At 41.1% G+C, this 26,374-nt stretch overlaps 1 protein-coding gene across 1 annotated transcript in view; it reads right to left on the bottom strand.

Annotated features, from left to right (window-relative positions):
- The window catches only part of TNIP3 (TNFAIP3 interacting protein 3), a 139,388-nt gene that overhangs the window by 14,231 nt on the left and 98,783 nt on the right, over positions 1 to 26,374 (bottom strand). The window contains exons 5-13 of the mRNA XM_038769287.1: positions 25,599 to 25,685; positions 24,245 to 24,310; positions 21,339 to 21,467; positions 19,433 to 19,561; positions 12,740 to 12,859; positions 8,939 to 9,064; positions 4,589 to 4,639; positions 2,588 to 2,734; positions 347 to 407 (exon numbers count right to left, since the gene is read on the bottom strand). Coding sequence (XP_038625215.1) covers positions 347 to 407; positions 2,588 to 2,734; positions 4,589 to 4,639; positions 8,939 to 9,064; positions 12,740 to 12,859; positions 19,433 to 19,561; positions 21,339 to 21,467; positions 24,245 to 24,310; positions 25,599 to 25,685 — 916 coding nt within the window. The remainder of the gene's footprint in view (positions 1 to 346; positions 408 to 2,587; positions 2,735 to 4,588; positions 4,640 to 8,938; positions 9,065 to 12,739; positions 12,860 to 19,432; positions 19,562 to 21,338; positions 21,468 to 24,244; positions 24,311 to 25,598; positions 25,686 to 26,374) is intronic.

The following is a 26,374-nucleotide window of genomic DNA, read 5'->3' as shown; positions in this document are numbered from 1 at the left end:
GATGTGATGGGTAATCTTGTTCTGCTCTTTAATTAGGAGACATCTCAGCTCAGAAGGCTCTGATTTTTAGCCCCATATAAGGGCCATCACTACCACTGAGCTGGAACAGGGATCCAGAAGCTCTTCCATCAGATTCCTGAATTCATGTATTAGATGGCTTTTTCTTAAGGAGCTTTATTTAGTAGAAAGCCACAGCCCCAGATGCATCACATTAGAGTCTTGTATCCAATACAACTTAATAGTGAGACTGCACTGAGTCCATATGAATGTAAGTTTAGTAAACATCTCGAAAAGGTCCCATTAAAATGTAAACTTAAAAGTATTCTCAATACAGCTGCTGTCTTACCATTTGCTTTGTGCTGCACATCTGGAGGAAACTGGTCAGGAGCATACCACTGATAGTCTGGCTGCGCAGAACAATAAAACATTATTATAGCAATAAGAACTTCAAACAAAGGCATAGTGGCATGTTAAAATATAATTATACTATGCAGTTTTTGTTACTCATACAATACAAAAGTAATTTTTACCCACACTCCCTTCCTCTAGTCTCCCACCTCCAAAATCAGGCCGGGCTTGGCTTGGAATTCTGACTCTACTTTGGGGCTTTCTTTTTTTTTTTTGTCCTTTTTTTCAAATAAGATGTGTTTTGGATCTCTGCAAAAGTGTAAACATTGAAGTAAAACTTACTATATCCCACAAATCAAAACAATGTAATCTACCATCAACAAATGGGATCTTTAAATCCTAACACTGGGGGCGATGAGAAGACTGGCAGATAGAGAGGCCTTTAACCTAGAGACCGTTTAAACATTTTCAAATGCTCCCAAAGTAGACATCTAAGCCATTTAGATAGAAACCTGATGTGCAATGACATGACCCATCAGGCAAATCTTCCCATATGTACTGCATACAACCCTGGGCTTCCACCAGGGCCTTTCCTCTAAAAAGCTCAGTCTCTAGGGCTGACATTCTTTCCTGGGAATTCCAGAGCTTCCCTCTGGCTTAAATGGAGTTGGGGGCAGTTGCTGAGTTCAGGGGCAGGGAGGGATCACACCCACTCCACTCTTCTTCCTCCTCCTCTCACCCTCCCAGCTGTTTGTAGGGAGTGGAGGCTAGCTGCGACCCACAGCTGGATTTCCCACATGGAGCTCTTGGGGCTGGCACTTCTGGCTCAGCCCCCTGAACCCACTGCAAACAATGGAATTGTTTCTTTCTGACCTGCCCGTGCCTCTCCACAATCAATCGAATTCTTCCACAAAGTCTTCCTTCCCCACGCCAACACCAAGGCCGCAGCTAGGATTCCTTTTTTCTACTCATCTCAGCCTCTTTTATATAGACTTTAAAGACAGTTTAAGCTTTTTGTTTGTTTTCCAGATGCCTAAGGTATATTAACCCCATACTTCAAATATTAAAAGGTCTGACTTCAAAATCAGATTGAACAGCTGCCTTATCCTTTCAATCAATCAATCAATTGTATTTATTGATTTCCAATAGGAGAGGGGATTTGTAGTTAGTAGATAAGAGTGGCTGAGTCAATCCAGGATTGGTGGATTCACAAATTTATGGCTTCCACCAGTGACTTAATGGCCAAAGGATACTCACTAGCTGCCCACCAAAGGGGAACTTGCTATTGGCACTCTACTGTTTCATCACTTTAGAACAAAAAATTGGGCATTTAGGGTGGGCAGTTGGGTCCTGGGTCCTGTCTTCTGACTGGCTGGCATGACCAGCTTGGTTGTTGATAGCAGTAGTGTGGCAGGGGGGATGTGGCAAGGAAGTGGGTCCTGCTTGTTCTCTCCCTCGCTTACTGGGAGAAATCTAATTGGACTCTGGAAACAGCCTGAAGCCACCCAGGTTGGTGAGGGGAATCTGTATTTATTGCAAGGTCTATCTTCCCTTCTTACAGTCCGTTGTTGGGTAGAGATTGTCTATATCTGTTGCTGAATTGTACTTTCCAAGCGCTGAGTACAGTGCCCTGCACACTGTATGCGCTCAATAAATACGACTGAATGAATGAATGAATCTAGTTCATCAGAGAAAAGCTCAATTCCTCATTTCATTTTACCTGGGTAGACTTAAGGAGAATGACCTGCTTTTTCCTGGAGCATTTTGAAAAAAATCCCTTAGGTTGAAAAGAATCTCTTTACTGTCTGCTGTATAGCAGTGAGTTACTGAATTTAAGTTTATAACAAAGGTGATATGAAAATATTTTATGGGCTATTTTGCCACATTTTCCTTTCCTAAACACATGTAAAGGTATTCCCTTTACAGATTTACTTAGAACTTTAAAAGTACTCGGACATGAAATAGTATACATTGAAGGAATTATAGCCCGATCGTATAAATGTCAATTCATTTATTCATGTTTATATACAGTGATTGAATAGAGCACATATGTCCTGAGCCTGGGAAATTAAAGTATAAACACACGCAGACAATCTGCAATAATGAAAATCAGACATTGAGATAACAGAGAAGCTATTTCTACTTCAGGCGAATTATTTTAAAAGCTCGTGATAATACAATGCTTTCTATGAATGTGTGGTGGTCTGCTTGCAAAAACACAAAAGGGAATCCCTCTTACTGGGTGCTGCTGTTGATCATGAATCATCCGTGTGGCTGTCTGTTCCCTGGGGTCTGGTAAGTGAAAAAGCAGTCCACAGTTGCACGGTGAGAGGAATAACTGATGAGAGCAATACTGTTTGTCCACTGGAGATCGGCGGTCTTTGGCCTGAATGAAATTGTAGAGGGGGAAAATTTTTTAAAAAAAAAATGTATTGGAACAAAGCAACATAACGAGGTTCATCACTATAGCTAAGAGTGAAGTCGAAGTCAGCCTGACTGCAGAATCAGTCTGTCATTCCCAGATTATGCTACTGATGGATCAGAACATTAAGTCGGATAATATGTGTCACTCCCAAATGATAGGTGTCTCTATCACATTCTTCTAAATATACCCAATTCTCCTACAATGCAGAGGTTTCATACTCACAAAACCCCACTTTAATGAAAATGCAGTACAGTGTCCAAAACTGTGCTCTTGTGCACACAGGCACATGTGGTTGCACAAAAATTGTTTCTTTTGTAGTCAAAAAGGTTCTCGCTGTCAGGCAAATGTTCCCCAATTCCCAAACTTTTTACCCAGAACACAAAGTGAAAATATGAGTTCTAGCAGAACTAAATATATCTATTTGCTTATGATGTTGGTGTTTCCTACACAAAACAATCAACCAATGACCCCCAAAATGAGTTTTCTAACTTGCGATATCAGTTTCTCCTAGGTCTTTTTAAGAACTAAGGCACTTCTGGAAGTTGCATTGGTCTTTTCTGGCTACCAAGGTAACATTTTAGCCGTGACTCCTTCACTGCACTAAATGGCTCTCCCACAGTTCAAAAAAGTGAATGCAGCTTCTTGAAGTGCTTAACGTAATGCAAGATAATCTTGCACAAGGAAATTTATTTTCCCTGTCCTCCGTAGAGCTTTCTAGTCCATTCCCCCCTTCCGTTAGCATTTGTGTGTATGCATGCATCTGTAAGAGCATGGAGAAACAGCGTGGCTTAGTGGAAAGAGCATGGGCGTGGGAGTCAGAGGTTATGGATTCTAATCCCAGCTCCGCCACTTGTAAGCTGTGTGACTTTGGGCAAGTCACTTAACTTCTCTGTGCCTCAGTTACCTCATCTGTAAAATGGGGATTAAGACTGTGAGCCCCATGTGGGACAACCTGATTACCTTTTATCTAGCCCAGTGCTTAGAACAGTGCTTGGCACACAGTAACCGCTTAACAAATACCATAATAATAATAATAATTATTATTACATCTTAGGTTATGCCTTCATACATGAATACATATAGAAAGACTTGCACATATGGTATGCAAACATGCCCAAAACATACAAACTTGTAAAATATTCTCAAAAGCATATGTTCTTCTATTTTGTATAATTAATAATGAATACTGATTATGGTATTTTTAGGGCCTTACTACGTGTCCATCACTGTTCTAAGTGTTTCAGACAAAGTCCCTGTCCCACATGGGGATCACAGTCTAAATAGGAGGGAGAACAGGTACTGAACCCACATCTTTACAGTTGAGGAAAGAGAGGCACAGAGAAGTTAAGTGACTTGCTCAAGGTTATATAGGAAACAAGTGGCAGAACCAGGATTAGAACCCAAGTCCTATGACTCCCAAGCCCTTGCTTTTTCCAGTAGGCCAAACCACATCTGTAGCTTATGTTATGAAATGAGCATTGCACTCAGGGGTCACTCAAATAAATACTGCTAGTACTTAGAGTGTCTTTGCGGCATAGTACTATACAATCCTCTGTGGTTTTTCAATAATAAGAAGCGTGGATTGTGTTATGCCATCTTCAGACTTCCTTAGGCAGAGGTTGGTTAGAATCTTCATTTAATTCAAGCCACAAGGAAACTATTCCTGAAGTTGCGCAAGAGAGGACAAAATTCATTCAATCGTATGTATTGAGCGCTTACTGTGTTCAGACACTATACTAAGCTCTCAACCCATAGTTTTAAAAAATCTCATGCATGAAATATAATCACAAAGCTTAACATAGGAGGCAAACATACCTGTTTTAATTGTTTTTCAAGTTTTTCTTTCTCCTTCTGACAAGCTTTTATCTGTGGGCAAAAAAAAAATACATTTGCTTTTTGACAACTGACTGCAAGGGACTGTCAGTTCTAAAAACCACCCTTGAAATTCCTGTCAGTAAAACACAGAAAGGGCCAAGGTTCTAAACTTCTGATAAATCTTTACTAAAGAAACACATTTTACTGGTTGAAGACACACTGAAATTCGCAGAGAAAAAAAAATGTTGGGAAAAATACACCACTGATTTGTTTTGCATGTCAATTTTATTACACTTTCTGTAGGGGTTGAGAAAGAGCCAACATCATGAAATTCCAAGGAATAATTAGATTTTTCTTTACCTAAAATGTTCATAGAAAATACTTCTTCTACATGTAATTTCTAGATGTCCAGACTTCTATGGGTAACTAATCAATCTAGATGTCAGACGTCTATAAACAATCTCTCCAATGCCACTGCCTTCAAGCAGAATCACATTTAAACTGCCTCAGAAAAATATCTCAACCTGTATTTAAATATTCCCTCAATCACTTTCCTTGGTAACTCAAATATTTAACTACCTTCACTCTTCAAAAACCATTCCTTTTGTCTAACTTAAATCCATCATGCTATGTAGTTTAAACCCAATTCCTACTGGTTTGTTCTCAATTGGCATGGAGAACAGATGGCCCTGATCTCCTATGAAAGTCCTTCATCTGTTAGAAGAGGATAGCTATCAAACCACTCCTCTGTTCTTTCTTCTCTGAGCTGAACACTACCAGTACTTCCCTGGTCTAAATTTCCGATCTTTTAATCATCTCTGAGGCTCTTCTCTGAATCTTCTCCATATGATCTCTCTCTATTTTTGTTAAGTGTGGGGCCCAGACCTGAATTCAGGAGCAGAGCTGGGTATAATTGGGAGAATTAAGTCACAGCTCCTTCGTTCTACATTCCCAGTATTGTACTTGCTTTCTTAATGACATCACTACATTGCAGACTTTTATTCAAGTTCTCCATTCTGACCCTAACACTTATAATGTGAAGTGTAGATTTTTATATATGTGCACATGAACAGACTCAACCATAGATATACCTATGTATCTATACCTGTCCTGTGTAACAAAGATGATGTTACTGATGATGAAAGGATGTCTAGGTGTGCTGGTGGGGTTGCAAAGACTGATATATAACCAACAATCCAGTGAGCTTTTAAAGAGTTCCATGCTGTGCTGATGGGTTTGCCACTTGCAGAGAGTAACTCTCTTTTCAAGACTGCATCATCTGTTTTTTTAAAATGGTATTTGTTAAGCGCTTACTACATTCCAGGCACTGTACTATGCACTGAGATAGATACAAGCAAATCATATTGGCAACAGTCCATGTCCCATCTGGGGCTCACAGTATAATCCCATTTTGCAGATGAGGTAACTGAAGCACAGAGGAGTTAAATGACTTGCCCAAGGTCACACAGCAGACAGCATATATCCTGATCTTCACAAGTCTTTTGTTTGTGGAGAAAAACCCCTCTTCTGATTGCTGCTTGGTAAAGCTGGTTTACCTGTGGTGGAGTGCTTCCTACACACAGTTCACTAATCAATCGCCCTGCTTGAAACTGAGTTAATATCTTTAAATCATTTATTCTGCCTTCCTGCTTGTAACAATAATAATGATGGCATTTATTAAGTGCTTACTATGTGCAAAGCACTGTTCTAAGCGCTGGGGAGGTTACAAGGTGATCAGGTTGTTCCACGGGGAGCTCACAGTCTTAACCCCCATTTTACAGATGAGGTAACTGAGGCACAGAGAAGTGAAGTGACTTGCCCAAAGTCACCCAGCTGACAATTGGCGGAGCCGGGATTTGAATCCATGAACTCTGACTCTACAGCCCGTGCTCTTTCCAGTGAGCCACGCTGCTTGTGTTTTACCTCCTTTCAGTTAAGCATAAAACAGCAGATTGGTATCGATCAATGGTCAATCAATCAATGGTATTTATTGAGCACTTACGATTCATTCATTCAGTCGTATTTATTGAGCACTTACTATGTGCAGAGCTCTGCACTAAGTGCTTGGGAGAGTACAATACAACAGAATAAGCAGACACGTTTTCTGCCCACAACGAGCTTACAGTCTAGAGCGAGAGACACAGTCCAGAAGGGAAAACAACCTTTCTGTCATCCCACTTTTCTCAAATGACCTGCCCAGCAAAGCTGTGGTAGAATGAGAACTACCTCAAGCTGGTGAGATGACTCCATTCTATGACTTCACTGTTGGTAATCGTGCCTGCCATTTAAGCCTGACAACATTTACACTGCCATACTAGAACAAAGTTCGTTTTATTAAATCTCATACCTGGGCAGAACAATTTTCCTCCCCGAGTAGATTTCTGTTTTTGACTTTTCAAATTCATTCAATTTGTTTCAAATTCCCTAATTTAAACTAAGGTTTTATTGACCTTGTCATTATTTTGCCACTTCATTATGCAGGCAAGCCTGGAACAAGGTAGTTAGGTAAGCAGCAGAGAAAAATGGCTAAATCCTTCCCTCTCCCAAACCCAAATACTTTGCCACTAGTTGAGAAGGGAGGACAACAAAAGAATAAGCAAACTCTTTATCACCGCCACAGCACAAAGCAGTTTGTCACCATTTAAATAAGGTGTTTAGGTTTTATCTTTTGATTTCACTGAACTCCATTTTCCCCGGAGGTTATTCCCTAAGATAAGAGGAAAAAAGAGCCTCCCTCAGCCTCCTTCTAGATTCATGGCTTTACTCTAATTTACCCTGAGGAGCTGGGAAGAATCAGCCAGGAGCCATGTGCTCACAAAAGGATTCTTTCCCATTATTCCATTTGCATATGGGTGCAGGGAAACAGACAAGGAAACCTGGAAAATCTCAGTTGACTGTACTTTCTGGCACATCCATTTCCCAAGCTACAGGAGAGGGGTACTCCGGTTTACAGTTTTATAGTGTCTTCCTAAACCTGAGTAAACTCTGTCATTCAATTTACTAGTCAGCTACCTATCACATAGTTTTCTCCATCTTCACAGATTTCGGATGGGCAACAGGTATCATGACAGATGGTCTTTTGGAAAAACACAACTCCGGGGACCTCTGGTCCCAGTCTTCCTCCATCCCCTGGCTTGTTCTGTGACTTTGGGTGAATGAATTAACTTTTCTGTGCCTCAGTGTCTTAATCTTAAAATGGGAATAACAACTCCTGCCTCTTCTTACTTACTCTATTGAATTCTACCGAGCACTTACCACAATGCTGTGCACACAGTGAGTGCTCAACAGACACCATTAATTGATTGATGGCATACATTCCCTGAAGAAATTAATGCAGTAGATTATAGATCTGGAACAAAAACGTAGCAAACTCACTTTCCAGAACTGAGCTTACTGGCTCATTAACTATTTGTTAAGTTTGACAGAAGCGATCATAAAACAGCTTTTCCTTCCAGAATTTTGATCAGTTTTCAAATACCTCTCATTTCCCAAAGAAATTGTTCCTACTTAATAATTTTTCCCACAGAATTAAACTTTTTCAGGTAGTTCTGCCAAACACCAGAGAAGAAATGGACTATAATCCTCAGTCTACCTAGTAATGGGACTAGGAGAACCAACCAATACTTTAAATTTTCCTTTAAGAATGCTACCAGTGGCCAGACAATGGAAAGTGTTGCACAATTTCATGAGACAAAAGATGTGGTTTTATCTTTTTTTAAAAAAAAAAAAACCCAATAAAAGTTGTGCAACAACATTTCTTTTCCTTTTACATGAAAATTTATTCAACATGACAATGCTCTAAATCTTCACTATGACTTGAATGTCCTACTCATAATTCTATCCAGAGGCAATTTTCAGCAAGCAGTATAACACTAAGAAAGTTCCTTGAAACTGTACCAGTCACATCCAATCAATGAACCCAAAACCAGATAGATTTCTAGGATTTGTAAATACTAAAGCAATTCTTCAAAGACAAACCAACAAGAATTTAGAAACCACTTAACTGTACATGGAACATTTTTTGGTTGAGTTGGAGTGCTGGGTAGTTCAACTTTCCTGCCACCAAGATAAATATTATGGAGGAAAAAAATCAAAAGGATTGGCCTTTGAAAGGGAGGTTGAAAACTTGGGTCTTAAGCAACTCCTTCATTTACTTAACATGAAAGAAATCTTTAATCATGTCTCATCTCCTTACACATTGTTGCAGAATGATTTCATCCCAGGTGCTGACCGCCCATAAAACCCAATGTCAATTAACAGAAGCCAGAAAGCCTTGGACTGTGTAAAAAGTGAGAAAATAAAAATAAAATACACATGTGCTGGCAGCGGTTGCTTTGTTTGGATTTGTACCTGAGAATTCAGCTTGTTCAACTGGGATTGCGAACTTTCATTAATCTTCTGCAGCTCCTCTTTCTCTTCATTGAGTCTCTCACGGTCTGATCTCTCCTTTTTAAAATCTTCTTCGTATATCTGAACCTAGGATATTTAAAATTATAGTTATTCTTTGTTTTGACTTCTCTTAAGCCTGAACCAAGGAAATTTCAGAAAGAGGGACTCCTAGAATGTGGGATCTCAATCAATCATTGGCATTTATTGAGCACTTACTGTATGCTGAGCTTTGTATTAGGCACTTGAGAGAATCATAAACAAGTTTTGGTCTCTTTTTCTAAGCGTTGAGACAGTCCACTTGCAAGTCACTTGACTTTTGGCATCTCTCCCTCTCTTTTTATGATATTTGTTAAGCATTTACTATATGCCAAGCACTGTTCTAAGTGCTGTGGTAGATACAAGTTAATCAGGTTGGACACAGCCCCTGTGCCACATGGGGCTCACAGTCTAAGTAGGAGGGAATGAATCTAAGAGGAACTGTCCTCCTTATTTAGAGTAGGTGATCCTGACATGCTAAGTTTCTTGTTATGTGAGTGTGGTTTGGGATTCTAAGAAAAAATTCAGTGACTCAGCTGCCACAAAAAAGTTACAGGTAAATGACAAGTGGCAGGAAGTCACTATAGAAAAGCTGACTATTGGGAGACCTGCATTTCCAAAGATCTTTGTTACAAACTGAACAAGGAAGGGTAGGGTTAAAAATGCCTCCCTGTGAAAGGTGTTTCAGAACTAGATGGGAAACTATCATCCTCTGTAGTTTTATTGCTCTAAGGAAGCTCCTTCAGGATATTTGCCATAGTTCTACCTTTTTATTTCTGGGCTCTACTCCTTAGACCTCTGAAAAGTGACCAGAGTACCAAAAAATAGATTATGAGGAAACAGTTAGCAGGGGTATCATCAAAGGTGGTGGGTAGTTGTGGGATGGATCTTGAATATATAGAAAGTAAATGTGTCTTGTACTTCTATTTTACTTATCTAAACACTTAATATAGTGCCTCCACACCGACCTCCCTGCCTCCTGTCTCTCCTCACTCCAGTTCTTACTGTAAACTCTAAGCTGTAAGCTTGTTGTGGGCAGAGAATATGTCTACCAACTCTGTTACACTGTACTCTCTCAAACGGTTTGAACAGTGTTCTGCACACAGTAAGTGCTCAATAAATACAATTGATTACTTCACTCTGCTTCCCAGGTCGTTTTCTGAAAAATTATTCAGTTCGTATCTCCTTGCCCTTCAAGAACCTCCAGTGTTTGCCCATCTACCTCCTCAGCAAACAGAAATTCCTTACCATAGATTGTAAAACACTGAATCAGCTCATGCCCCATCTTAACTCGCAAATTTCCTACTACAACTTAGTCCACTAGCTTCACTCCTCTGATGTTAACCTACTCACTGTGCCTCCACCTCGTTGATCTTGCTGTTGTCCCTTTGCCCACATCCTTCCTCTGGCCTGGATCTCTCTACCCCTTCATTTATCACCACTCTCTCCACCTTCAAGGCTTTATTAAAATCACACCTCCTCCAAGAGACCTTTCATGACTAAATCCTCATTTCTTCTACTCCCTCTATCTTCTGCACTGCCTACATACTTGGAGTTGTACCCTTTAATCACTTGATATTCATGCCATCCTAAGCCCCACAGCACTTATATACATATCCATAATTTATTTTAGCCTTATTCTCAACCCATAGACTGTAAGCTTCTGGAGGGCTGGGGACATCTCTAACAACTCTCTTGTATTATACTTTCTTAGTACAGTGATTACTAAGGAAATACTAGCAAACTCTTTTATGAGTCCACTGTTCTCACTGTTATCAACTGTACTAAGTCAGCAGGGACCATTTGGCAAGTTACTCTCTTGAACTGGAGGTCATTAACCAAGGCTTGGAAAGGTAAATCAGCCTCACGGAGTACATAACTTGCTTCTAAAGTGATGTAAACTCTCCTCAGTACTGAACTACGGACCTTCCCCGACTTTAACTGACATTTATCATTTGATCTGTCTCTAATAAGACAAGGATGGGATTAGGGAAACTCAAGAGATAATTTTTGGGGTGGTAAAAAAACCTTTTTGATTTAGTTACATTCTGGGTAATCTGTACTTGTACATCCTTGGTTATAAAGAGTTGATAAAAGAGAGCAAAGAATGACAGTCTAGTATTTTCTTGAATCAATAGATCCATATTAGGGGAAGCAAGAGATCAGAACACCAAAGGAATACTGTATCTGAGATACCATGAATAGAGTAGTCACCTTTAGGGTCAAGAAAGACTAAGGAGTTCCAATTGAGTGCAGCTGGTAAACTTAAGTGAGCCTTCTTTGAATACAGACAACTCTATGTAAGCTTAAGTACATTAAAAACTTAATTAGTTTGACTGAAAGAGGAGAAGTCCACACTAACTTAGGGAAAGTCTGTATTGCTGAAGTATGCTTTAAATTCACTGCATCATATTAGCGTGGCAGAGTGTGTGTATCCTAAACTAAAGCTTAGATGCCTCTGACAGTCTCCCTCAATCTGAATGGGGCATTAGCAGACACAAATGCTCTGGGTCTCCTCTTCCATTGTCTGCCCTGATGTCTTTGTCAATCTCTTGCCTTTGCAGCTTTCTAGGCTTTGTTAGGCACAAATTAGATCACCTTCTCTAGATCAAAGCCTGACAGGAGATGAGACAACAAAGTAAGGCAAGAGGGTTAGATGAGCACTGCTTGGAATTACCTCAGATTCTAGAATAATGGCATTCAAAATAAGGAGGTTTCACTTTGTCTGTTTGGTCCTCACTCTCCCTGCTAACAATGTTCCCAAACCTCTGATTGTTGGGAAGTGCATACGGTAACAATATGGGTGTTTGACATTAGAAGTTAAATCACATAAAAACTCAGAGAACCAGATTTCAGCACTCTCATGGGGATTATGTCACTGCCTTGTATCACATAGGAGCTAGCCCATCACTACACAACCTTGGGGGCAAAACTGATTCTCCCACATGTGGTTCTCATTATATGAGCAAACTGAAGGCTACTTACATTCTTGCACACGAAAACAAGTGATTAGAGGACTCTGGCCAGAGTCACGAGAGCTTTAGAGAAAATCCCTACAAGACACCATATTTCACCTCTCTTCACCCTATACATTTACTTGGGTTTTCACCGCAGCCACCAACATAATGAACCCTCCATCCAAATGACAATGGCAGGAGAGAAAAATCACCACTGCAAGCATGGAGCTTTCTCTCACATCCTAACAATTGTGTGGCTTTGTTTTTTCCATCCTGAGCAAGAGGAAAAGCCAAGAGAAGATGGAATATTCTTAGGCAGTTTCTGTATTCTTTGTTTGTTCTGATAATAGAACAGACAGTAGTCCCTAGGGCCAGCAGAGACCTGCCCACCTTCCACACACCTGTTTTTAGCATGCTAGAGGCATTCTGCCTGCACAAGAATACTTTGAAGATTTAGACCGTTGTGTATTTCAGTAACTTGCCTGCTCCCAAGACAAAGATGGAAGCAGGTGACACAGACCATCTTCCTGCTCTTCAGGGATCACCATACAAGTGGACGTGGCTATTTCCGGAGGCAACCACAACAAAGAACCTCTTCTACATGAAAACCTCCCAAGCGTCGTCGATGGGAGACTCTCTCTGAAAGACTGTTTAATTTGGATTGAGGCTTGATGGCAGAGGCTACAATCAGAAAACACTTCCTTTTGAAATCCCAGTAAGTGGCCAGATGCCATTGTTTGCAGTCAGCCCATTTCTAGATCACGCTCACCTGTTGTCTGAGCACTTCCATTTGTGTCCTCAACTCCTCATGGCTGCAGTTCCTGTTGGGTGGGTGCAAATGGGGCTCCAGAAGGGAAAAGTTCTCCATCTTTAAGGCATCCTGAAGGGCCTAGGCACAAGTCAACACACAAGACAAGATTGACCACATCAAATGAATTCTTGCATAATTGTTACAATCTTTGTATCTCCAAACTACGGGTTTAATGCAAGTTACGATGACTTCATTTGAAATACTGATGTGCATGAATGTCTTGATTTTCTGAGCAGATGTTTTACTGTGATGCCTCTACACCACATCCCTTGCCTTAAACTGAGCAGAGTTTACGGTGTCCATAGCAATTGTTTCAGAGTCACCAAAGTGAAAAGACCTTTTTTTATCTCAAATATACTGGTCTAGAGACTCCTCTTTAAAACCCCAGCAGCATGGTCTAGTGGAAAGAGCAGATCTGGGAGCAAGAAGACATGGGCTCTAATCCCAGCTTGGCTGCTGACCCTCTGTATAATAATAATAATGTTAGTATTTGTTAAGCACTTACTACGTGCCAAGCACTGTTCTAAGCACTGGGGGAGATACAAGGTAATCAGGTCGTCCCACGTGGGGCTCACAATCTTCATCCCCGTTTGACAGATGAGGGAACTGAGGCCCAGAGAAGTTAAGTGACTTGTCCAAAGTCACATAGCAGACAAGTGGAGGAGCCGGGATTTGAACCCAAGACTTCTGACTCCCAAGCCCGTGCTCTTCCCACTGAGCCACGCTGCTTCTCATAATAATAATTATAGTATTTGTTAAGTGCTTACTATGTTCCAAGCACTGTTCTAAATGCTGGGGGAAATACACGGTAATCAGGTTGTCCCACGTGGGGCTCACAGTCTTAATCCCCATTTTACAATTGAGGTAACTGAGGCACATAGAAATTAAGTGATTTGCCCAAGGTCACACAGCAGACAAGTGGCAGAACCTGGATTTGAACCCATGACCTTCTGATTCCCAGGCTCTATCCACTATGCCATGAGTCACTTAAGCTCTCTGAGCCTAAATTTCATCATCTGTATGATAGGGATAATTTTCCAGGTGGCCAATATCAAAGTGTCCTCTTCTCCTAATACCAGGTGGGATTGAGAAACAGGAAATGAAAAACTGAACCCATGAACCAACTGATAAATAACACCTTCATTTGTCATTCTCCCCTTCAATTAGCATTTCTTGAATGCCCTCTATCTGTACAATAGTCTAAGGAAGACCCAAACATCAAAAAATAATGTCCACCATAACCAAAGATCCTGAATTCTAAAGGTTTAATAACCCAGCCTCATACTTTTCCCAATTCTACCACTAGAACTTGGTCTTTAACAGGAATTTTTCATCCTTCTGCATCACTTTAAATTTAAAATCTCAGCGCACCCCCTCATACACATAGTAAAGACTACCTAATCTGTAATCTCCTTGAAGAAAGGGATTGTATTGCATAACTATGTGAAGACGCCACATGGCTTAGTGGATAGAGTACAGGCCTGGGTGTCAGAAGGACTTGGGTGCAAACCGTGGCTTTGCCACTTGTCTGCTGTGTGACCTTGAGCAAGTCGCTTCACTTCTCCATGCCTCCACTATCTCATCTGTAAAATGGAGATTAAGATTGTGAGCTCATTGTGGGCAGGGAATGTGTCTGTTTATATTCTACTCTCCCAAGTGCTTAGGACAGTGCTCTACACACAATAGGCTCTCAATAAATACAATTGATTGACTGAAATGGACTGTGTCTGACTTTATTACCTCGATTCTACCCCAACACTTAGTACAGTGCCTAGCACATAGCAAGTCCTTAAATCCCATAAGAAACAAACCTCTATTCTCAATTTTATGGTATTTTAAGTACTTACTAGGTGCCAGGCACTGAACTAAGTGCTGGGGTATAGACAAGCCAGTCAGGTTGGACACAGTTCATGTCCCACATGGGGCTCACAGTATTAATCCCCATTTTACAGATGAGGTAACTGAGGGACGGATAAATTATGGGACTTGCCCAGGGTCACGCAGCAGACAAGTGGCAGAGACAGGCCCATGCTCTCTCTACTAGGACAAGGCCACGCTGATTCTCCTATGTGCTTAGAACAGTACTCTGCACAAATAGTAGGTCCTCAAAAAATACTGTTGATTGAATGACTCCGTGTTCCCTGGTAGAATAGGCTCATGGAAATGGAAAGCACATGTGAGCACATGTCCTGTCAGAGAGCAGATATGGGTTTTGAAGTTCAAATTCAACAAAATGCGAGAGTGGACACCATCAGCTTGCAAGACACAGCAAAATTAACAAGGGCAGCTTTCTTCGCTTGTTGCTCATTTTCTTTTTGACTTAATCTGCAACATTCCTGGGGGACCTATAATGGCCCCGGAGCTGGCCAGGGGGTGAGCTGAATGAGTAAAGGAAAGCAAGCCTATCTCTTGGTTTTTCCCAGATTCTAGATGAATAGGATTCCGCCCTCCATCTGTATTTCCTGATACATTTCGGCTCTCTTAATGGACCACCATGGCTATTTACTTATCCTGAAACGTGGCAAGTGAGTCATAGATGGTGAACCAGACAGACACTCACACATCCGTGTTTAGAGGTGCCTAGTTTCCTCCCTGAATTTCAGTGACACATACCTCAGGACTATTATGTAATTCTTTTTGCCCTGAATACCTGAATGATCTAATCAGGTGACAAGCATAAAATATCACATTAATTAGACCTGCCTAAGGGCAACACTAGTCAAACTGGCTAGGTAATTTTTCTCATTTTTGTTAAACATCTGGCCTGTCTTCAACAGCTTGATGAAACAACTCTCATGGGTATTTTCTTCAAAGGCAGATGATGAGCTGAATCAGAATGCAAGGGGAGGAATTGCTGAGCAAACCTCTGAAAGCCACATGTTAACAGTTAAGCTGAAATGTTATGGGTCCCCCGAGTTTTGAGGGAGCTGTGTACTTGCTAGGTAGGGTGGCCCCAAAATTACCAGCCTTGATAGGGCCGGAAAATAAGACCCAAATGAACATACCAGTAAAACAAGTGAAAACTGATTTTCATTCATTTTGGAAGGAAAAAGTATTAAAAGGGGGTCAGGAGTCCAAGACCACTAATAAGTCAAAATAATGGTCCATATAGGCTAGTGATCTGCCTCTGACAATGGCAACGGGATTCTTGGAATACCTGTGTGTGTCCTGCTTGGTATCATATTCTCTACCAGGCTTCCCTGCCCCTACCTTGGGCCTACATGCCTCCATTTACATTTTTATTTTACAAATGACATATTTAGGTGCAGCTGCTTGTGATAAATGCTTTGTAGTCTTTATGCTCCATTTTCCCCAGCTCACATGTGGAGTGGGTCTGACTTGTAAAGCGAGGAGCTGAGGTTCAGAGTTGACCATATACAGCGTCACTATACTTTTCTACTGACTTTTACTCCCATTTGTTGTACCAACAGATGCATAAGATGCATTTAGTTAACCAGTTAACTTCTTATGAAGTAATGAAATGCACCTTAAAATTAACCTACTCCCATCCCATCTCCCCAGGTTTCACACAGTTCTACTTCTCATGGGTTTCTTAGCCTTGGGATCACTCTATTTCAACCTGCTACCTAGATGGGACTGAAAACAGGATCTGGAAAAATACTATAAATTTCTCCAGCACTTCACAACTGGAAAGCCAGGAAAATACTTGCCATGTCCACTAATATTCAATGTCTCTCTCCCTCTGCTAGAAAGTTTACCAGGCTTACCAAACCAACAAAACATTTCTCACTCTGGTTGTTCCCCCAGCTAGAAGCTCCTTCCTGCTCCTAAATCCACCAGAACACCACCCTTTCCACTTTCAAAACCTTCCTAATATCCCACCTCCTCCAGGACACCTTTCCAATTCATTCCCAACTGCCCAAGTGGTATTAACTCAACTACCACCTCTAGAATTGATATATTTATACCGGTACTCAGCATTTATGTCTGCATGTATATTCAAATTATTTATCCTGATATTTCATGCTGACATCCCTGTTCTTCCTTCTGCTCCCTCTATTGTAAATAATTTTTGTTTTTCTGTTTTCCGTATTTGATTTTAACCTCCTGGAGGACAGACAACATTTCTTTTGTTTCTGTTGTACTTTCACAAGAGCTTAGTACAGTGTTCTGTACTCAGTATGCACTCAAAAAATACTACTGATTGTTTAACTTCCTTTTCAAGAAATCAATCAGCTCATTAATTTCATAAGCCTGCAGCTACCCAATTGTAGGGGCCCTTAATCATGTCTCCTCTTCTATTTTCCCTATATCTTCAGCTCTAAAATAGGAAGGCATGATTTATGAGAGCCATCATTATAAGAAAGTCTGATTGCTGGGTGGTTCAAGGTACACTGATTTCAAATAGTTCCTGTTTCTGAATCTGAGGAGTTGGTTGGTTGATACATTCTACAGGTTGGTATTAGTATTATTATTTTATTCTAAATACTAACTAGGTTCCAGGCACTGTACTAAGGGCTGGGGTGAATGCAAGCAAATCGAGTTGGACACAGTCCCTGTCCCTTGTGGAGCTCACAGTCTCAATCCCCATTTTACAGAGGAGGTAACTGAGGCACAGAGAAGTGAAATGACTTGCCCAAGGTCACGGAGCAGCCAAATGTTGGAGCCAGAATTAGAGCCCAGGTTTTTCTGACTCCCAATTAGGATAATTTGTATGAAAAGATATCAGGCAGGGTCTGACTGGATGACTCCTACAAGGAGTCCTATTAGTTCACTGAACGCAAAGACATTAAACCTAAGTCATATCTGGAAGGGCTATACAGAATTGTTAGAGTAATACAGACTGAACAATAAAAATAGAGAGGACAATTCTTTTGCTGCAAAAACATAGCTTCAATAACCTGTCCCTCTGTGTTAGCACTGCAAACATTTTCAAGTGCTGGGCACTTCTATTCATTCATACATTCAATTGTATTTACTGAGCACTTACTGTGTGCAGAGCACTGTACAAAGTGCTTAATCTAAGTATGTCTCAACAGTGTGAATACTGCCAATCATCAAACCAAAATATCAGGCCTAATTCTCTTTGAAAACTTGGCCAGGTGAAAAGAGCATGAGCATGGGCTCAGGAGTCAGAGGACCTGGGTTCTAATCCCAGCTCTACCACTTATCAATCAAGCAATCCATCAGTGGTATTATTGAGGGATTATTGTGTGCAGAGCACTGTACTAAGCTCTTGGGAGAGTACAATACAATAGGATTGCCTACTGTGTGACCTTGGGCAAGTCACATAACTTTTCTGTACCTCAGTTTCCTCATCTATAAAATGGGGATTGAGTACCAGTTCTCCCCACTACTTAGACTAGGCATCCCATGTGGGTCAAGAGCTGTGTCTGACCTATCTTTTATCTAACCCAATGCCTAGGATGCCATGGCATACGGTAGGTGCTTAACAAATACCACAGTTACTATTATCATTATTATTATTCATAACTACATGGAAATGCTCCACTAAAATTCCTTGGAAATACTCATAATTGTAGTAGCAATAGTATTTATTAAGCACAGAACTAAGCACTAGGAGAGAATGCACAAGTGGGAATTAGACCCTCCCACTATGCATCAGGAGGATTATGTAGGCTAAAACCAAGCACATAATTATCCTGCTGCAAAACACTTTATATACAACAGCATTCCGACAATCCATTCTATCAAATATATATATTGTCATGTGCTCTTATGTACTGAGGCCAGCAAATACAAAGCTTTTGGTAGGAAGTTAAAGCCAGCAGATTTTTACTACAATAATGACTTTTTCATAATCAAGAATAGATTCTTAGTTTGTCAATACCTATAACTCCTATCTCCTATTTGGATTCTGAATAATTAAAAAAGTAAACTCATCACAAACTTACCACTTAACTTCTACTCCTATTAAGCAAAGAGAAACAGAAGGTGACAGACTTTGCAGGTATGGGTTGAAAAAGATTCTTTCCACCAAGAACCGAAACAAAGTTGTTTCCTAAATAGGGTTTTCCTGAACTGAAGTCATGTAAAATTCACCAACTTATGGGATTGTCTGGTGCTTTAAGAGGTCATGTCATCCAACCCCTACCCTCCAGCTGGGCCAATGCTTCCTTGGTGAGAGAGACAAATTCCAAACGATTCCTAGGCAAGGCAGCAGGGTACAGTGTCGGTTCTGAATTTGGCATCTGTCAGGGTTTCAGACAGCGCATCACTCAAAGCTCCAGTGATCATTTTAAAGAGCACATATTTCCTCAGGAAGCTTTTGTGGTTGACCAAGAGATACATTATTGTTAGCATACACCCACTGACTCGATGTGGTTTCTTAAATAAAACAAAGATGTTTACTGCGTTATCCAGTTTTTCCACATTTCTCCTTTTGACGCTGGCTCTGGGGTGGAGAACTTATACTTCTCAAACCACCTCGCAGCCAAGCACTCAGGACAAATAGAGGTGATGAATATAAGGGTCGCAGACCCTCCATTTCAAGGCAGCTGTAGATATAAGCTGTATGACATGGCATGCTTACCTTCTTGGATGGTGCTTATTTAAAGAAAGAGACATATGGCTTTCCAAAGTGGATTTCTTGTCTATTAGAAGCCAACTTATGAATGCACAAATGTCATGGCAAAATAGCTATGGCCTGGCAGCTTTCCTGTTCCCTACCTTGTTGAGGCGCTTTATCTCCAACTCGCACTGCTCTTTCTTCTTGTTCACTGAAGCATTCTTTAGTCTCAGAAGCTCATTCTCTTTCTTTAATCCATTCAGTTCACCATTTAAGGTTTCCTTTTCTTTCTGGATTGAAATATCAAGCAGATCAACACTGACAAAGCGTAGGCAAAAGAACACTGCCAGAATGTTTTCTGAAACACCGGCTGCTGACCGAAGATGTGTGGTTCATCTGGTAACCACCAAAGAAAGCGGAAGTGGATGGTGACCCCAAAGTTTTGCCACATAGAATCAAGAACTGGAATGGAAACTGAAGACTTGGATTCTAGTCCTAGTTCTGCTGTGTCATTGCCAGGGGAGCTTGTGTAAATCACCTATGCCCTTCTGAAACTCAGTATTAACCATCTGTGAAAAGAGTCACCCAGAAATTTGATTCAGGTTTCGTGAACACAGGTAAAATAAACTGGTGAGAGTGCTTGGAGATTCTCAAGGAATGGTATTATTGTAAGGCTAACCAACTTAATATCATGCACGCATGCATGTTCACAAACGTATACCACCACCCCAAGCACAGATTCACATACACACACAAACACCAGCAGAATTGCCCCTCCCGCCAACCCTAGCAAGTCTCACAAGTCCCTAACTACCCACCTCTCTGTCACACTCAACCACCCAAGTTTCCATTGTCTGTTCCAACTTGTCCTCATTTCCAGCTCTCCTCCTTCTACCAAAGTGCCCGTCTCAGATGGTTACCATATGAGTCAACTGCCTATACAGTTTTCAAATTTTATACTCCATTATAAGAAATAATTCCCGGTTCCTTCAATACAGCAGGAAATGGGTCCTTGTCAGAGTGGGGATGGAAAAGGAAATGACTGTTGGTTCTTCAAAGGAAGGATATTGCTTAACCTGGCAGCTTTCCCCTGATTCACTATGATAAAGGACTCTCTGCCAAAAAGGTAGGAATACGGAGACAGTAGCTTCATCCGCCAATTAAAGACACTGCTGAGAGGCTTCCACAGACCTTAAAATAGATCTCTGGGCTTTTTGCGATTGGCTACGTGACCAATTCCAATTGCCATTTTCTTCTGGGTATCAGATAATCAAGTGCTCTCTGGAAGCAAGAGATTTTCACCTCACGCTTGGCAATATCCTGGCAATGCCATAATAAACTCTGCATCCAGGAGAGTGGGGAATGGTGCAGGAGAACACACCCTCCCAAATGCATCCTGTCAACTAATCAATGCTATTTACTGAACACTTACTTTGTGCAGAGTAGAGTACTAAATACTGGGAGAGAACCATATAACAGAACTGTCCACTTCTCAGTGGAGGTTCCCTGAGCAACCTGGCAATGTAGGAGGAGCCATCTGCTCCCATAGGATAACTCCGGGTTAAGTTTCATCACTGAGGCCCCGATTCCTGTAATAGTTTGAATACACGTGAGCTCAGTCACTGCAAGAGGGGAAACACTAAAGAAATGAGCTAACTTGCCTGTAACTTATGCCTGTAGAAACAGACTAATATTCCCGCCACTTACTATGACCCTTCCTTCTCTACTCTGAGCTTGTGAAAGCCTGTTAAGTATCCCCATGTTGTCTTTCTCTCTCTTTCAGGCTTGCTTCTCCTTAACGCCCACTGCTTACTTCCTGATAGCTGGGGTTTACCTAACCCGAAACCGGGGTAGACAGTTTCCAACCTAGTCTGCTCCTTCTCACATAGGAGTCTGACTGAAGCTGAGATCACAAATTTCAGAAAAGGAGATTAGCCACAGTGGATTCGATCAGACAGTACTCGTGGACTATACCTCAGGGCAACTGCAAAGTTCAAACAGCATGGGGCTAAGGAAAGAGCCAACTGAGGGAGACATGTGTATCTTCACTGCATCAGCTCCTCCTACCTCTTCCTGTAGCAGCTGATCTCTGGTCAGAGTGTGGTGTCTCGCGCTCTCCTTTCCCTGGTGCCTCTCTTTCTCTAGTTTGCTGAAATTTCCCTCAGTAGCTTCAAGTTTCACTTTCAGTTCTGTGATCTGAAGAGAGATTATAGACAGGCATTTCAGAGAGGTTATTTGAATCCTGCCGCATTTGGAGTCATTCTAAATCAGTGCCTACAAAACAGTCCACTACAAAGGAGACACAGGAGACTAGATGCACTGGAGTGGCTTCCTCCTTCCCATCCCACAGCACATTTATCTTATTTGAATGAAATACATTCTTATTCTGAAACATCACGATTACTACTTCCATAGGTAGTCTTAACCATAGTCTTTCTCTGCTGAGTCCTTTGTGTTTAAAGAAATGAAATGAAGCAGGTTAAATGAGTCAGGCGAGGAGGTAAAGATCACCCGCCCACCCTGTCTGCCTTTTCACGCTTCCCCTTTCTCAAATTTTTGAACACTTCACCCAGGTTTTCTCATCACTCCATTTGGAATTCTTCTACAATACTGTCATTGGAAGGTAGCAGAGTCAAAAGCTGTTGCGACCTCTCAAAAAAGAAAGGGCAGTTAAAAACTCCCTCTTTTCAGAGGTGGGCCTTTCAGGTGGTCAGTCAAGGAGCATTTGCTGAGTGTTCAGAGGACGCCTCATAACACTCCAAAACATACACTGTCTCAGGAAGAGTACTCTGAACCCAGATTTCCCAGAGAAAATGGGTCCATTGTTAGATCTGCCAACACAGGGAGGCCAGAACACTTTCAGGGAGGTAATCAATGGGCTAGAGATTAGCCTCAGCAGCTCAGAGTACCAGCAGAAATTTCACCCTAAAGACAATAATACCATTGCATGATCAAAGCAAATTTAAAATACAAAATTACACATGAGCCCCAGCCCCTCTGAGGTAGTTTATCATCATGGCAACTCTTCTCTGCATCATATCATTTAGAGTCTGGAGCCTCAGATTGGTTAGAGTGATTGTTCAGGGAGAAAATCACAATGTAGTTCTGAAGGGAATATTTCGGTTATTCAATCTAGTGTGGTACATCCTCAGCTCATCCCTCCCAATCAACTCGCATATTCAATCTGTTACCAAATTCTGTTGGTTCTACCTTCCCAACAGATCTAGAATCTTCCCTTTCCTCTCCATCTCAACTGCTACCATGCCGATCTGAGCAGCTAAAATCTGCCTTGACTACTACATCAGCCTCCTCACTGACCTCCCTGTCACCTGCCTCCCCACTCTCCAGTCTACAATTCACCCTGCTGTCCGAATCATTTTTCTAAAAAACTCCATTAAGTCCACTTCCCGCTCTCAAAAACCTCCAATGTTTGCCCATCCACTGCCACAACAAACAGAAACTCCTTACCATCTGTTTTAAAGCACTCGATCAGCTCTCCCCCTCCTACCTTACCTTCTTACTTCACACCACTAACGCCAACCTGCTCACTGTTTTAGCTCTTTAATCTTGCCACCAATCTGTTGCCCATGTCCTCCAGCACAGAACTCCCTTTCCCTGGAGTAGAACTCCCTTTCCTTTCTTATCCAACACACCAGCATTTTCCCCATTTTCAAAGCCCGTCTCCTCCAAGAGGCTTTCCCTAACTAAGCTCTCATTTCTCCTATTATCAATGGCATTTACTGTGTGCTTACTGCGTGTAGAGTAACATACATAACACTTGGAAAAGCACAACGCTTGCCCTCCCTCCTGCATCACCTATGCACTTGGATCTGTATCTCTTAACCACTTGATAGTCACTCCACCCCAGTTCCACAACACTTATGTACATATCCTTATTCCCTCCCATTTCCCCAATCTGTAATTTATTTTGAGTCTGTCTATCCCTCCAGATTGCAAGATCACTGGGGGAAAAGACTGGCCTACCAACTCTAGTCTACTGTACATTTCCAAATGCTTAGCACAGTGCTCTGCACACTGCAAGGACCCAGTAAATATGACTAATCTATTGATTGCTCACTCATAACCATCTTGCCAAATGAATTAAGGGAATTCACTTTCTTTGTGAAGCTACCATGAAGCCCCCTTAAAAGTGATTAAATTGTTAAGAGGGACTCATTTCTTTTGGAGGTCCTTGCTGCAACTAAACTCCGTCTCCAATGACATCCCATTAGAAAGCTGTACTGGGAAGTGCATTCATTCATCTTCCTTTCTGTATGTACCACCTTAAATTCAACACTGTTACTTGTTGTTAAACTGTAAGCTCCTTCAGGGCCCGGATTGTGTCCACCAATTCTACTGTACTCTCCCAAGCAGTCTGAACAGAATAAGCACTCAGTAATACCACTGACTGATTAATCTGGTTTGAAGACAGTGCTGTTAATGGTGATACTAATCAGTGAGTGTCATTTACAGAAAATCTCTTGCCCACTTTGTTCATGGCAATACAGTAAGAGAGCAAGGGACAGCCTTTGTGCATTTAACCTGCATCGGCCTTTACAGTAAGACATTCCCTCTTACGTGAGCTTCAGGTTCTGTGCCTTCTTTTTGAGTAGGTACAGATATGTACATATAGACATACACATACAGTAGGGTACCTTTTCTGGCCCCTGCATGAAAGGTGAGCATTGCTCAGATCCCAATATTTGAGAGCTGCTCCTCTACCTTCATCAAGTGATCAGGGAGTCCACACTTACCCAAATATTTGAGGTTCTAAATTAGCCACTGTCACAGGCCTTTTTCCGCTCTATTTCACTTACCGTCCCCAAGAGTCAGGATTCCAGATGAGGATTCCTAAGAAAATAAAGACCTGTCCTTCCAAAGAGAAGAATTCCTTTCCCCGATGCCCTTTTAGGATTATTGTTTAAAACCTGGCCTTTCTTCAAAGCATTAATAAATGATTAAAAACTGCTTACCTTTTTTTCATAGCGCACTTTCATACTTCTAAACTGTTGGTCCCATTGCTTGTTCACTTCCAGGAGCTGAAATTGACCAACAAAGGTAGGTTAAGTGCAAGATTCAGAACTTTTGTTAATGGTTTGCATAGAGAAAATCATGTTCAGCTGCTTTTGATGGACTGAAGATCCTGAATTCCACGTGTAGGGATCCACCATATGGTCCGATTTTGATAATGGTTGTATGTTTTGAGCATGAATTTTCAAACCTCAGTGCTATCGTGGCAAAAGGGTCCTAAATGCTAAAGCTATTGTTTCGTAACTTCCTCATTTCCACGGTCAAATTTGTGTTTAGCAAGAGAAAGTTTGAGAACTACTGATGTTTGGGGAATTCCCAGAAGACTGTCAAGGAGAACAGAAAAGGGTGGAGGCTTCTTTCATCCCAAAGAAAGCTATCCTGGGAATATCTTCTGCTAGGGCACCCACAAATCTCTGAAAATAACATGGCATAAGTCTTTCACATGGTGCATTATTCCAGGACTGAAGTTCTAAGTCACCATTCCCAAATGAAAAAACAATCCATAGTCCACAACTTTTGAACAATTAAGCTCTTTAAACAGCAAATATAGATGCTAGTGATTCATGAAAAACATTTACAAGGCCTTTGATAAGTCAGCATTTAGTGCAGTTCATACAAAGAATCACAGTAGAGGGCTAACATAAATGGTGTTCAAAGTATACGCTAAACAGACATTTCCCAAGGAGGTTAATCCAAGAGTAGAAATTGGGCCTCGGGAAGTGGGAGTGTCTATCTACAGCATAATCATCACAACCCAGCCGTTACTCTCTTGGTAAAGCTTTGGAGACACTAGACTTGCATTTCTGCCTTCTGTATCCTAGTCCTCTGGGGTACAATTGATAAGGTCAGATTCCCTTCAGTCAGCTCTATCTAGAGCCTCTTTACTGGAGAGACTGGGTTTCAAGTGGTTTCAAATTGCAAAGCAGGAAGGCTGCAAGACAGAAGGCCATAGACCCCTCAGAGAATTAGAGGTGACTGCTTTGCTTCTAAAATTTAGAAATGAGAGACTTGCATAAACTTATATCATTGCGTTTTTTCTCCCGGGGCTGGAGATCAGAAACCTATATGATTTCAGCTGGAGCCTAGGTTTATTCATTTAATCTACTTGTCTTTGCTCCTGCTATTGCCAACGGAATCTAAAGTTTTTCCATCAGTGCTCACTTTATGAACTCAGTTTACATCTGCCTGTCCTTTTCATTAGATTGTAAGCTCCTAGGGAGCCGGGACTGTAGCCTTGATTTTTAATGAACTCTCCCAAGCACCACTAGAATGGTGATCAACAAATATTTAACTTACCTCTTGAATCTGCTTTTCCAAGATTCTGTTCTGCTGTTCAGGAGTATCTGTCAACATGTTCTTCTTTCTTCTTGACAACAGAGGACACTTAAAGTTTAAGGAAAAAAGTGTATTCAAATATAACACCTCAAAAAACCCTCATCTCTATGCATGACCATGTCTATGTTTTGAACCCTAGAACAGTGCAATACACACTTTATTGCTTGAGTGATTCTGGTGAGTCCTAGCCTGCTTCCCATATGATTGCTAAATAGTTTTAATGCTATTCACGTAGAGAGGACATCATTGATATTTGATTTTTGAATCAGTTTTTCACTCATAGCGTGTCCTCGTTTTACTTGAAGTAGTTGCAAAAGAATTACCTGATGAATCATAATGTAAATCATAAATTGATATTTCCCATATTAAGAGTTCAATCCCATTCTAAGCAACAATTTCCACCTCTGTTTCCTGTTGTTAACACAACGGCAATAGTTATCAAATAGCTATCCTAAGATGTTGCAAAAACTGTTTGGTATACTGAGGGAAATGAAAGTTGTCTAGTAAATATCTCCACCCCTTCTTATGAATAAACCCAGAAAAATAATGAATAGAAAATGCTTTAAAGATGTTAAAGATTAAAAGAATCAAAATTCTATCACTAAAAAAGTTTGTTCTTGTAACTTCATGAACATTTTCTGGAGTTACAAAAACAAATATTTCCTCAAAACAAAAATTACCTTTCTAGTTGGCATGCAAGAAACTTTATAGCTGCATACACTATAGTAAGTGCAGAG

This window comes from Tachyglossus aculeatus, chromosome X5 (assembly GCF_015852505.1).
Source record: "Tachyglossus aculeatus isolate mTacAcu1 chromosome X5, mTacAcu1.pri, whole genome shotgun sequence".
NCBI lineage: Eukaryota > Metazoa > Chordata > Mammalia > Monotremata > Tachyglossidae > Tachyglossus > Tachyglossus aculeatus.
Note: the sequence above shows the minus strand (reverse complement) of the source record. Positions and strands in the feature narration are given on the sequence as shown.